The sequence below is a fragment of the Jaculus jaculus genome, chromosome X (genome assembly GCF_020740685.1).
Source record: "Jaculus jaculus isolate mJacJac1 chromosome X, mJacJac1.mat.Y.cur, whole genome shotgun sequence".
NCBI classification, from domain to species: domain Eukaryota; kingdom Metazoa; phylum Chordata; class Mammalia; order Rodentia; family Dipodidae; genus Jaculus; species Jaculus jaculus.
Genome location: NC_059125.1, coordinates 35,170,957 through 35,185,749, shown reverse-complemented (window position 1 = coordinate 35,185,749; position 14,793 = coordinate 35,170,957). Strand labels below are relative to the sequence as shown.

At 37.0% G+C, this 14,793-nt stretch overlaps 1 protein-coding gene across 3 annotated transcripts in view; it reads left to right on the top strand.

Annotated features, from left to right (window-relative positions):
- The window catches only part of Tmem47 (transmembrane protein 47), a 111,293-nt gene that overhangs the window by 14,221 nt on the left and 82,279 nt on the right, over positions 1–14,793 (top strand). For all 3 annotated transcript variants that reach the window (XM_045140743.1, XM_045140744.1, XM_004670659.2), the window contains exon 2: positions 3,805–3,945. In XM_045140743.1, coding sequence (XP_044996678.1) covers positions 3,805–3,945 — 141 coding nt within the window. The remainder of the gene's footprint in view (positions 1–3,804; positions 3,946–14,793) is intronic.

Genomic DNA, 14,793 nt, shown 5'->3' with positions numbered 1-14,793 from the left:
ATTGTGGAGTTAGCTCACAGTTATTGGTACGATAAATGTCTTTGCATATCCTGACCCAACATGTGGCTCTGACATTCTTTCCGCCCCCTTTTCCGCAAAATTTCCCTGAGTCATGTTGTGTTCATTTTTTGGTCTGCTTCAGTGATGAGGTATTGGGGCCTCTGAGGCTCTGGCTCTCTGATTTGGTAGGAGTTGATTTTTCTCTGTGTTGATCTCCTTCCCCCTTGTGCTGGTATCCGGTTCACCAGGAAAACAGCACCCTTGCTTGTTTCACCAATTTTTCTTGGTTTATGCAGGGACCCTTTTGAGGTATGATGGGGTGGCTCTCTCCTTAGGATCTATATCTATCTGAAAAAGAGAAGCAGATTCTCCAACGGAGAGTAAGTTAGCACCTGAAAAATTGAGATAACACTTACTTTTTTTTATAGAGAATTTAATAGGTGTAAGCCCTCTTGTACCCCATGATTGATGGTAGCTTGATATTGGAGAGAGGGCTTATGTTTGGATATGGTTCTGACTTGTTTCCCAGCTCCAGCTATGGGTCCTGTACCACTGAGGGGATCAGTTAGCCAAATCAAGAGCAGTTGGTTCCCCACCATGGTTTTGTGCCACTATTGCACTTGTGTGGGCATCACAACCGGTTATTTGTTGCTAAGTAGGTTAGACCATGAGTTGCTTGGACAGATATTGGTCATTTCCCCCAGTCGCCCATGTAGCACCTTCTGGCACTAGATTTGCTGACTGTCTGGGGACTGACTCTCTCCTGGCTTCCACCATGCCGTTCCATTTTACTTGTCAGCTGCATATGGTGTCTTCAGCAATAGGGTCTTACCACTAACCTTTGTTGGGTCATCAACTACTCTGACAGAAATCTCTCATTCTTTTAGGAAACCTTGTAGGTTTCTCTGATCAAAAGCTCATTGTGGATGATAGCCCCATGCTGGTACTGGGAGTTACAGGTCAGTGCCCACTAAGAAAATTAGGAAAAATATAACTCATATACAAGAGTTAGAGAGGAGAGAGAGGGAGAAGGAAGGTTTAGGTTAGACTTGATCCTACCCTCTCCAGTGTCTTGTGGTTCAGGTGTTTCCTATAAGGGCCTGGTGAAGGTTCAGCCATTTGGTCTGCCTTTTAGGAAGTAGAATTTATGGTACCATTTGCCGTTTGGGTCTAGACTAGTGTTTCCCACCCCTTTGATGCCCACCCCTCCCTCCCCATCCATCCTAGTGTCTAGTCCATGAAATGCTTGCTGGGTATGTAACCTTGGGTAGATTCAGGTTAGGTGCTGTAGATGAGTGAGACTATGTGGTGATTTTTTTTTCTGTGATTGGGTAAGTTCACTGATAATGATCTGTTCCAGGTTCACCCATTTTTCCTCAAATTTCATGGTGTCATTTTTTCTTACTGCTGTATAGAATTCCATTGTGTAGATAGTTATCCATTCTTCTAGTGATGGACATCTGGATTGATTCCAGCTCTTAGCTATTATGAATTGAGCCGCTACAAACATGGTTGAGCAAATCTCTCTGGCCTGTGCTTTGAAGGTTTTAGGGTAGATGCCCAGTAAGGGAATAACTGGATCTGTTGGTATCTCTGTAGTCAGCCTTTTCAGGAGTCTCCATATTTTCATATTTTTATAATTTTTATATTTTTATAATTGCATCCTTACAAAATGCAAGCAAATGTATCTTTGGTATTACTTGAAGATATTTAAGTAGAGAATAATTGCTAAGATTTTGGGGTTGAAAGTGAAATGTGTGAGACTACATATTGAGATACATTTATATGCTTATCAGAAAGAAAAAAAACAAATCTATTGTAATTTTGTGTTAATTTTTTTAAGTGGGTAGGAATTTAGTTGAATGTTTATTGAAATAAAGCCAGTACTTTTAATATACTTGAAAATGGAATAGTTTGGGGAAGTTGTTTTACAGTGATACTCATTTTGTAACAGTAACAGTTCAGGTAGAAAGTATTTACAGCATAGCTTTCTTGGCTAAGTTCCAGGAATTTCACCAACATACAAATGCATAGACAAATTTTATTCTTTGCTCTCTATATGCTTTAGTATAATTAAACTTAGATGTTTTTCATTTAGAAATTTCAGCTTACACACAAGTTTCCAGAGTTTCCATTGTGTTAAGTAATATACTATATATAACCTTTTCCAAAGAAATTTAGAGACTTTTAAGGGCAAGGATTATTCTTTTGGCTTGTAAATTCAAAGCTACATGCTGTTAGGGAATGAAAATGCCATAGTATAGCTATCCTTTTAACTTCTACTTGAAAGCCAGATACACTTTTATTTGAAGTGATGTGGCTTTGTTACAAATAGATGACATAAAAATGCTTTATACTTTATGTGATTCATCTTGATATTTTAAGAAGTGGAGATTTGTTCTATTTTGCACTTATTTCTTTGTTTCCTGATTGCTATGCAAGTCCTACTTGAGTGCCAGTGAAACATCCAGAATTTCTTAGAAGACAAGGATGTGGAAAATTATGCTGTAGCTATAGAAGAAAATTCTGTGTTTCTGTATTAATCTTTGTCTGGGTGCAGCAAAATTGCAGTTGGGAGGCTTTCTAGAGGGATAATGTCTGAGGGAAGTATCATGAATTCTTGACTTTGAATCAAATACATTGTAATTATACATTAAACTAAGAAAGAAGCAGCAGCCTGGGAATTCTAAACAGTGTTATTTATTTTATGCTTCCTGACCTATATTGTACTTAAATAGGTTCACTATTTTTAGAAAATATATCCTACCCTTCCTATGAATGGAAAATGGGCCATTTTTTGTGACATACTGTTGCTGCATCATTTTTTAATAAAAAATAATAACTATCATCAATTAGGTTTAATTTTTACAGCGTATGTAAGAAACTGGAGTGGTACCTTCATGTACAAAGTCTTACATCTACTTAGTGGTCAATATATGTTTACTAGTTATCATACGAATGAAGAAAGGGGTAAGCAGCCATTTTGAGTCTATTCTAGCTCCATGCAAATCCTTAACCAGAAACATCTCTGTAGTGGTAAATACACAATGGTCAGACACAAATGAAAGAAAAGAAGTAAAAGCAACCCTTCCTAATGCTCTTTGACTGGGGGAGGTGGTTAGTGGTGAGGGAAGACAAATAAAATCTTGAGGAATTGTCATTAGGTGAGAGGAGCCTGTCCAAGAACAAACAGGCATAAAAAGTTTTCTTGCCACACACAATAACAAGATAAATTGCAGACACTTAAAAGCAAGATGCAAAAGAGTTCATACCACTTATGAACAGACAAACTAAGCTGGTAATGGTGAGAGATATCACTAGCTCAGGTGGGAGCGTTTGGGAACTTCCTAAATGATGGAAATATCTATAGATCCTTATCTGAATGGTAGTCACATTGATGTATAAATATATGTACATACATATGTATGTAAATTCATCCTTATTGTTATTTTCCATGCCTCATATTTGTGAACTTTAATAGTGATATACAAATTTAAAACATGATATTGAAAATAGGTCATGGAAAGGACACTTTATTTAATATGAATGCTCATAAAGTCCTTGAGAGAAAAGTATGGCAAACCTCTGGTCTGAAAACTCTGCTGAGCTTAGCAGAGGAGCTGTTTCTGAATAGGGACATTAATATTAATTTTGTTGCAATACATTTCAAACCCCAAAGGATGCTTAGCATGCAGCAAAATCACATCAATTGAGCTGTAGCAAGATGAAGGCTGCTAAGCACAGTTTTGTTGATTCTTTTAGGACTTCCCCCTTAAATACCATGCCTTCCTTTTATATTTCCAGATTGGCAGATTGCTACTCTGGCTTTACTCCTGGGAGGTGCTGCCATTATTCTCATTGCATTCCTGGTGGGTTTGATTTCTATCTGCGTGGGATCACGAAGGCGCTTCTACAGACCTGTTGCTGTCATGCTTTTTGCAGCAGGTAAATATATGCATTGCTTTCAAACAAGTATTAAACTTTCATGAACCTTTCCACCATCCTCCCTTCTCACATAGCATCAGAATCTGTTTTCTCCATTACATAAAATATGAGAGGCTTTTGTTATATTTTAAGGTAAATTGGCTGAAGGTTTATTGTAGCATTTCAGCATATTAAGCATTTCACAAAAACAGTGGCAACTACTAAACATCTAACTAAAACATGAATATATAATACTTCTTGACAGGGATATTTGCCTTAGGAATTACAGCAGATGTGTTTATCTATAATCTTTTTTTTTTTTTTCCCTGGCACATCTAGTCTCTACTGCTGCTACAGCCTCCTTGGTGATCTTAGGGCAATATGACTTTCTGACATGAAACTTGAAAAGAAATTTTTCCGAAAGTATATGATCTTAAAGGCATATATCCTTTTAGAAATCAACATACTTATATGGAAAAAATAAGGCAATGATATTTAACTTGAACCATCAGACAAGTTAATTATATGAGGTCGTTGGATGTCCATTAATCTGACAAGTTTTATGAAGCACAGCTTGAATCCAGTATCAACTAAACAGCCAGGCCTGGTGGCGCATGCCTTTCATCCCAGCACTTGGGAGGCAGAGGTAGGAGGATCACCATGAGTTCAAGGCCACCCTGAGACTACATAGTGAATTCCAGGTCAGTCTGGACTAGCGTGAGATCCTATCTCATAAAAAAAGAAAAAAACTCAACTAAGGTTGAGAGCTGTATAAAAGAAAGGGCTTATGAATCACTATGAGCCCAGTTCATTATTGGAAATGAATTTTAATTTTTATTTATGAGAATATCTCTGCATATATTGTTCATTTTAACACTTAACTGAAATATTCTTGTGGTACCGCTAATTTACTCTGTCACTCATATCTGATTTAGAGACTGAAAAATAAACCCCAGTGACTGTCAATAATGAAGAAGCTATCAGAGCCATCTAGGCTATTAGATGGATTTTTAAAAACTGTATGTTTGAAATAGATGAAATTTCTTAGTATTTAAAGGGTAGTTTGGTCTAAAAGTACAAAACCCAAAGTGTTCTTTGCCCCCTGCTGTTTTTGCTCATCATCTTATAAGCAAGAAGACTAGTCAGAGTATAGTTCTCATAAAAATTAAAGCTGAAAGGGTCCAAGGAATCCAGAAGTACATATGATTCATACTTATGTGACTTCCTGAGGACCATGTAATAGTGACTGAAAGACTAATATATCTTAAACTAGCAGTTCAATAACTACTGACTTCTTCATGCATTCATTCAAATATTGAATGTCCATTATGGACTAAACAATGTATAAAGAAAATAACTGGCCCAATGATCACTACAAATACTTTGTAAAAGACTAAAGAGCCTCAGTACAGAATGTATTTTGAAGTCTTAAGCGCTGACCATAGTAATACTATTAATGGTATGGATAATGAAAGTCTCTCTTGGGAATGGTACAGTGCCAAATGAAGATTGCTCTTGAGATGCTTCACCATTAGCTACATTATTTTTTGGATCATTGATTTACAATAGCTCTTTTACTATTTTAGAATGGAACAATGTAAATATTTCAGCTGCACCTAATTTTGTTTTTGCAGCTAGGCTTTATAAATATGACCAGCTAATTAGTTGCATTTGTATTCCTTGATAAGTTCTTAATACTGGAGTTGTTTCAAATAACTTTTAGAATATAAAGATATTCTCATTTTTTTTTCTTTTAAAAATTTTTTCAAGGTAGGGTTTCACTCTAGCTCAGGCTCTCCTAGAATTCACTATGTAATCTCAAGGTGGCCTTGAACTCACAGCAGTCCTCCTCCCTCTGCCTCCCAAGTGCTGGGATTAAAGGCCTGTGCCACCATCATGCCCAGCCCTCAAATAATTTTTTATATTTTATTTATTTATTTGAGAGAGAGAGAAAGAAAGAATAGGTATGCCAGGGCCTTCAGCCACTGCAAATGAACTCCAGATACATGCACTACTTTGTGCATCTGGTTTACATGTGTACTGGGGAATCAACCTTGGGTCCTTAGGCTTCATGAACAGTCACATTAACTGCTAAGCTATTTCTTCTCCAGCCTTCAAATAAATTTTAGAATAGATAGCGATTTCTGATTGGAGGGTAGCTGGAGATATTCTAGTCACATTCAGTATTGTGCATTCCTAGTTACTATTTCTTTTAATTTGCTCCAAGCACAAAAATCTTTAAAAAATAAGAAAAAAAAACAATGTTAAAGAAAATATATTGTAAATATACATAAGTTAAGAGTAATAGGTTTGGGCTGGAGAGATGGCTTAGCGGTTAAGCGCTTGCCTGTGAAGCCTAAGGACCCCGGTTCGAGGCTCGGTTCCCCAGGTCCCATGTTAGCCAGATGCACAAGGGGGCGCACGCATCTGGAGTTCATTTGCAGAGGCTTGAAAGCCCTGGCGCGCCCATTCTGTCTCTCTCCCGCTATCTGTCTTTCTCTCTGTGTCTATCACTCTCAAATAAATAAATAAAAAATTTAAAAAAAAAAAGAGTAATAGGTTTGGCCAAAGTAAAAATGTTGATTTATCTCTAGCTATTATATACTAGTAAATTATAAAATAACAAAAGGAATCCCTGCAGCAAAATTTATTGAGTATTTTTCTACCCACTGATACCTAAAATTATCATCATACTGCTGTGCTTTGAAAATGTACATGTATTCAGATTTAATTTTACTCATTCTCTTTTATACTGATTGTGAAATAACCAATAATTTAGTGTTTGCTTTCCATGTAAGCAAGGTGAAAGTATACTGGCTATTCATAACATGTCATGAAAAGTCTTTTTTGTCCCACTTCTAAAAGCCATTAATTAGTCACTTTGAGTTGATTTCTGGGATGTGTGTTCATTGTACATAATCATTCATATTGATTTGGGTTTAGAAAACTTGGAAATGTGCATACTTGACAGATGCTAGGTAAAATTACAACTGTCTGGGTTTTAACTTTTATTTTTGACAATTCTTGTTGATTATATTCATCCCCATTAACCTGTTTTATCTCCCTCCCACTTCTGTTAAACCTCTTCACAATTAATCATCTTCCTACTTTCATGTCCTTTTTAAAATTTACATCTTAGCAAACATAATTTTTAAAGTAGTTGGCTTTTCTCACTTATAATTCAGTTCAGTGATTCTGTGTAAATGCATATCTGGGATCGTTTTCTCCCCCTTTTGCTTAACTTGGTCTACATGAAAAATGGCCTGCAGTTCTCTTTGCAAAATGTTTTGTTCTCCAAATAACATCCACCTTCATGCCAAAAAAACAGTATCTTTGTGTTTACACACATAGAGAATAAGACCTCTGAACAAATCTTTTTTCTTCTGCTGAGATATATACTGTGTGTGTGTGTGTGCACATGCATACAAAACAGACATATCACTACCACTTAGAAAACACCAGAACCACAAACTTATTTAATTACCATGTGCTATGTCTGGTAGTCACAGCCACTCAAAACACAGTTTTTGAATGACTAGTGAAAAAATGACTAAAGCATTTGGTTTATAATCTAGTGGGTAAAACCAAGCAAGAAAGCAAATAATCTGTGATTTAAAAAAATGTTTTATGTATTTATTGAGAAAGAGAGAGAGAAAGAGAAAAAATCATGCCCCTAGCCTCTACAAACAAACTCCAGATTCATGCACCACCTTGTGCATCTGGCTTACATGGCTACTGGGGAATCGAACCTGGCTCCATTGGCTTTGCCAGCAAGTGCCTTACCACTAGCCTGTCTCTACAGCCCTAATCTGTGTTTTGAAAAGTCATCTCTCATCAAGGGTTATAGAGGCAGTAAGTTTCACCTGACCACAAAGCTGGAACCAATACATCTCTAAAAATTGTAAAAAGCAAAATGATTTTTTTATTTTTAATATATTTTCATTCATTTATTTAACAAATAATTGGTGGTACCTCAGTACACAAATTTAGTTTCTTGGAAGATAACATATCTTAAGAGTTTTTTTTTCCTGAAAACTGATGAGTACATGTCCTAAAGATAGCCAAAAAATTTTGAAGATTTTTGTTCCTGAGGTCCTTCATTGAGGATGGACTTGATACTTTTCTGAACATTTGCTATCATAGCTAAGAGCTAGTCATTACCGCACCCTATTTAACATTTTCCACAACTCTCTTACTAGCCCTGGAGATGTTAACTATGACAGTACTGCTGATAATACTTAACTGAACACCTGGAGTATGCCATTGTGAGATACTTTACTATTTATGATAAAACAATCTTAAAATTAGATATTTATTTTTTCCATATTATCAAAGAAGAAATAGGGTCCGATAGATTAATAATTAATTCCCAAGAATTACCTAACTAGTATGGTGAACAACCTGGGTTTAAGTTTAGAGCATCTGTCTTGCCTTGAAAGCCCAAATAAAGATTCTTTCTCATCTTACCAAGTACATATCACATATAGGAAAATGAGAGGAGAATCAGCCTGAACTCTCTGCCCATCTATGTACTAAATATGAGTCACCCTGTAACTGCAGATGTCCCATCTCTTAGGAGCAACACTTACAGGAAGTCAGAAACTTGAAATGTCATAAGGCCATAAACAGATCAGCACAGCATGATTGAACCTTAGTACATAATGGAAATTTCCTTACCAGCATAGTTGACTATCTTGCATTCCTTTTTGTTTAATGGACAATAATAGATAAAATGGAATTCTGTTGACTAGCATTCGGTTTCCCTCACTCTTGTCTTGGAGAAATTAGGATTATTTCCTTCTTGTTTTGTACTGGCTGCAGATCTTTTTTTATATCCTATTGAGATTTTGAATGAGTGTTTTCTTTTGTGTGTCCTTTAGTGCAAATCACAGAAAAATATTCAATCCTCTATAATTCAAACTTTCAATAATATAGTCCTAATTAATTGTATAATTGATGTTACTTCCTTTTTGTTATATCTGCGGAAAACCTCCTGTAAGTGATTATTTATATGTTAGAGAGTTCTCTAACAGGTCTTTACATTCCATGTTACTTCCCATGAACCAGTGTCAGAAGACACTTTGGCTAATATAGCTTACTATATTACTGCCCAATAAATAATTTTATACTGCAATTACTTTTAATCATTATAAATTAATTAAAGAAACTGATAACTTTATAGTAATACTTGTGGCAAAGTATTTTTTTAAGATTCATTTTTATTTATTTATTAAAGATAGAGGGAGAGAGAGAGAGAGAGTGAGAGAGAATGGGCACACCAAGGCCTCTAGCCACTGCAGAACAACTCCAGACACTTGCACCAGCATGTGCATCTGACTTATGTGGGACCAGGCAAATCAAACCTGGGTCCTTAGGCTTCGCAGGCATGAGCCTTAAGTGCTAAGCCACCTCTCCAGCCCATGGAAAAGTATTTTTATTTTCCACATTATCATTTCCCTTTCTTCTATATTTATATTTGGCTAGTCCACCCATCTTTACATTTTCTTCTGTTTGTACCTTGTTTTTGCAATTTTTTTGTTTATTTTTATTTATTTATTTGAAAATGACAGAGAGAGAGAGAGAATGGGCATGCCAGGGCTTCCAGCCACTGCAAACGAACTCCAGATGCATGTACCCCTTGTACATCTGGCTAACATGGGTCCTGGGAAATCGAGCCTTGAACCAGGATCCTTAGGCTTCACAGACAAGTTCCTAACTGCTAAGCCATCTCTCCAGACCTGTACCTTGTTTTTAAATACAGGGCAGGTGTGCACCACCATGGCCAACATGGCTTATTTTTATTTTCATTTTATTTATTAGAAAGAGAGAGAGGAAAAAAAATAATAGAGAGTGGGCTCTCCAGGGCCTTCAGTTGCTGTAAACAGACTCCAGACATATACACCACCTTGTGCATGTGGCTTACATGGGTCCTGGGGAATTGAACCTGGGTCCTTTGGCTTCACAGGCAAATGCCTTAGCTGATAATCCCTCTCTGCAGATCTGTACCTTGTTTTTATGTACCGTCATTATTGCCAGGCCACAACTTTTTCTCAAATGGCATACCTCCATTCCTAAATGTGATCTACTTTGCTTTTATTTATTTATTTATATTTTGCAAGAGAGAGAGAATGGCCATGATACCAGGACCTCTTGCTGGTAAAATTGAACTCCAAACACATATGCCATTTTGTGCATCTGGATTTATGTGTGTACTGAGGAATTGAGCCTGGGTCAACAAGCTTTACAAGCAAGCACCTTTAACTGTTGAGCCATCTCCACAGCCCTTGCTTAATTTTTCTTTAGTAATGTCAAAGTCTGTATGACTTTCTTCCATTTTCCTAGAATCTAGTTATGTGTTCTTTTCTTTGGCTTTAAAAAAAAAAATGTCCCTGACCTTTCTTTTCTACTAACAGCACCTTAGTTATCATGCATGGTACACAAACTCTAACTGGTCCTGTAGGAACATGTCTTTTTCCATATGTAGGTAGGGAGGTAGAAAAAGTGGGTGCATTTTCAAGCAAGTTGTCACCTCACTTGAAACAGAAAAAGCCAGAGCTTAATTTTCCTGGGAAAACTTTAAAAATGAGCATAGAACATACACACTTCAAGAGTTCTCTGTTGGGTAGGAGTAAGGAGCCAGGGTACTAATATATTAGAGCCTGTGATTGCAGGACTTCAGTGTTAGTTTTCTGCAACTTCTGGACTGTCTTAGAAGCAGGAAACGTAGCCTAAGTAACTAGAGGAAACACCGGAAGAAAGATATGCAAGAACTGGCAACTGGAATCCAGATTGGTATATACAGAATGGGTGAGGATAAGAGTTTACAAATAGGGTATCAACAGCACCTGCAATTAGCATTTTAGTTGTCTTTCTAGAGAAACAAAGACCTATTATTAAGTGTTTCAGTTTCCTTCTTTTTGCTGGCACAAAGTACCCAACCAAAAGGAGCTTTTGGGAGGAAAGAGACTTACAGACTCTAGGGGAAGCTCCATGATGGTAGAGGGAAATATGGCATGAGGAGAGGCTTGACATCATTTCCCGGCCCACATCAGGTGGACAACAACAGCAGGAGGAGAGTGTGCTGAACACTAGCTATGACAACCATAAACCTGCCCCCAACAATAGTAAGGCTCCAATTTCCAAATTGCCATCAGCTGGGATCTAAGCATTCAGAACACATTAGTTTATGGGGGCAACCTAATTCAAACTACCACATTAAGGCCTTTGTAGCATGAACCAAACATTTTACTCTTGCATCCTTCAATCCACCCATGTCATAGCCTATATGCCTCCATCACCCTTCTTTCTCCCCCCTCTTATGTCTACTTCTACTGAACCCCTCTTTCGTCTTTCTAATTAGTCCATCTTCTATTTTGATGTCATCTATTTTCCCCCTCACTTTATTCAGGTATTCTGAAGGGAGTTTCAAACCACTGTAAGGTCATGAGTATAATGGCCACTTAGTTTCTGAAAGACTCTTTCCAAAGCACTCTTCCCCTTCCTTTAGCTCCTACATTCTGTCTGCTACCTCTTCCTCAATGGCTCTGAGCATTTTAAATTGTGATAAAAATATCTCAATTACTGCTGAACATATCACTATCACCTCTTAGCACTTTCATGAATTTTGTGTCTTCCTAGTAATCACCACCACCTGAAAAGAGAAGCTTTTCTAACCCAATGTGAGGGTAGCTTTAATATATGGACATAAGCCTAAATATTTAGAAGACAGATTGGTGGGCATAATATATCCATTTAGCCAAACCAACATTAGTAGCTTTCCCCCTAGGGCTTATGACCTCACCAGCTATTGGCTTTTGATTAGATTTTCAGTACCAGGCTGGAATTCTCTTCTGTGGAGCTGGCCTCAAGCCCAATCAGTGAGGAGTTGTTTTCCTGCATAACAGACATGCCACCATTATACCAGTTGGCACATTTTACCTAGCCGGTTAGTCGTGTAGCTTGTAGGGCCTACTGCTGGTAAAGACTTGATGTCTTTCCAGCACTATGATGGCAAATAAATAGGGAGAAAGAAGGCTTTCAGCTTAGCTTCAGCTTGATCTCAAAGTGTCCCACACCCCAAACCTAAGGTATCTTCAGCAAGAAGGTCTTACCATCTATTTCTGAGGGGACAGCAAGAGCCTGTACTGTTGGTGGGTGGACATCAGGGACCTCCTTGACAAAATACTTACTGGAAAGTATCCCACCCTTGGCACTTGAAATTTTCTGTAACAATCCATGGATTGTGAGCACAGCATTGTCCATCCCCACAGGGTACTTCTGACAAAAACAAAGAAGTCTCTTATTTCCACTTATTATCAAACCTTATCCATGCTCCAAGAACCCATTCAAACTGTATTTGCTCTCTGAATTTCTCTCTCTCTCTTTTCTTAAGTAGGATTGATTGGTACTTAACACATCATTAGATCTTGGTAAATGTCAGATGGATTACAAATTAGCAATATGACTATTGAACACATTGATTTGACCAGTGTATCTGCCCCCACCATTATAGTAGGAAAGATAAAAGGCCATGTCCTATTTTTCTCTTAACCTAAATACAGCAGATATATGTTTGTTGAAATGTTAAAATATTTCCTTAGAAGAAACTTAGATATTTCAATATTGAGTCTTATGAATATTTAATATAGAAAGCATTCAAAACTACCCATTTTAGACTAGCCATCTTATAATTTCAGCACTCAGAAGGAATGGGTAAGAGTATCATCGAGGTCATCCTCTGCTGAGTCGGGAGGATTTCTGTGAGTTACAGGCTAGCTTAAGGTCTACATAAGACAGACACTGTCTAATCAATTGAAAAAAAAAAACTAAACAAAAGACAAAGGAGAAAACATACAAGAATTAGTAGCTTTTGGCTCCTCTCTTGTTTCTGTTCATACAGTTTTATATTTCATGGTTTCACTGCTTGTTTTCTGTAAAGGTAGGGAGGATGAAATTAAGTGAATTCCAAATTCTCTTCAAATCAGATGTGTTCTATCATGTTTTCTATGTCTTGTCTGAGGCAGGACAAAGAGAGTACTATAGCCAATGCTGTCATCTTTCACTGATTGGTAGTAACATAGTAATACAGTATGATGCCATTATCTTGACCTCTTGAACCTCAGTGTCCCCTCCCTTATGGAACTTAGGAAACACAAGGATAGATTTTTACCTTCACATGTTTTATTAAATGAAGAAAAATTTTATTTTTCAATGCAGGCTTACATTTTTCTGATTTCTCCATTGCATGCATTTTCTCTGTGATTCCAAACAGAATAATATAATCCAGAGGGCTAAAGCATTTTATGGTAATTTCTCATCTTGCTCCACCACAATAAAAGTCTAAGAGAGCTGTTTAAAAAAGGGTTTCCCACTGGAGCCTTAATGGAGTTGTATTTCCACTTGTCCTCTACAAAGAAATTATGTCATTACGTTATATTGTACAGGCCAACATTTTGCTAAATAAAACACATTGAAATGAACTTCAGCAGCAATCTAGGTGAGCACCTTACTCCATGGACTGGCAAGTTCACAAAAGAAGCAGTGTGGTCCTTTTTGAATGCAATCAGGTTTGTTATTCTCTGCATTAATTCCTTTAGCAACTGCCTATGGTTTAGAATGGGATCCAAGCTCCTCACCATGATTTTCAGGCTGTCCCTGAACCTGAAATTTGCCTCTGATGAACTTTGGCCTTTTTCTCCCTCCATGTTCTGTACTGCACTGTACTACTGTGCCTAGCTTTGCAGTCACTATTTACTTAATGATGGATTTCCTACACAAGAAGAGTAGCATCATTATCTCCTTTGTTATCATAAATGGTGACACTTCTGAAACTTTCAAATACTTAATGCATGTGTTTATCAATGTGTAAATATATTGTTATATGTAATTCATATCCCTATTTTAATCATATCCTAGGAGGATTTGACTGGTGTGAGAGAAGTCTTTAAAAGAAAAGAAACATGATCAGAAGTACATGGTTGATAGTAATTGATTTCTTGTTAATTTTAAAACCCTTAGAACATAAAAGTTCCCTTTCCTTCAAAAAGACACAGATCCAGCTGATGTTTTTAAGTTGATGCTCATTTATATAATGTGCAGTGAACAGGGTCCTGACAGTGATTGAAAAAATCTTAAACCCAAGCGGCATGTGATTTCTATGGAGATTTTCCTTTTTATCTGTTTATCAAATCACTCTCAGTAGTAATGTGGCAGTCTGCCAGGCAGATGGAGGCCAGAGCAGTACTGAACTCCATAGCAACATCTAGAATTCTTATATGAGATTCCAGATAGTCTTTACTCTGTAGTCATTTCTGTACAAAGTACAGATTTGGAGGAACCGTACCTTCTTGCATGTGCTGAACTTCATCAGTTTTATGTCAAAGACAGATGATTGCTAGATAGACTTTCTAGTGAAGTTTAATCAGATTGGTAATAAGAACTTTTGCAAATACTGAGAAAAACAATTAGTAGATTTTAACCTAAAATCCTGTTTACATAGACATACTATCTGATTGCTCTGTTTAAAAGTTTAACAAAACATCAAAACTATATGCATATATAATGTTAGTATTTGTTCACTCTTATTCCTTAATTGCTCACATTTTCTTTTTTTTTTTCCCTCTTTTTTTTTGGTTTTGGTTTTTGGTTTTTGGAGATAGGGTTTCACTCTAGCTCAGGCTGACCTGGAATTCACTATGTAGTCTCAGGGTGGCCTTGAACTCATGGAGATCCTCCTACCTCTGCCTCCTGAGTGTCGGGATTAAAGGCTTGCATCACTACGCCCAGCCACATTTTCTTATGCTTCAGAGCTTTGTAATATTTTTCAGACAAATTAAACAGTAATCGTATTAACAAAAATTTATGCTTCAT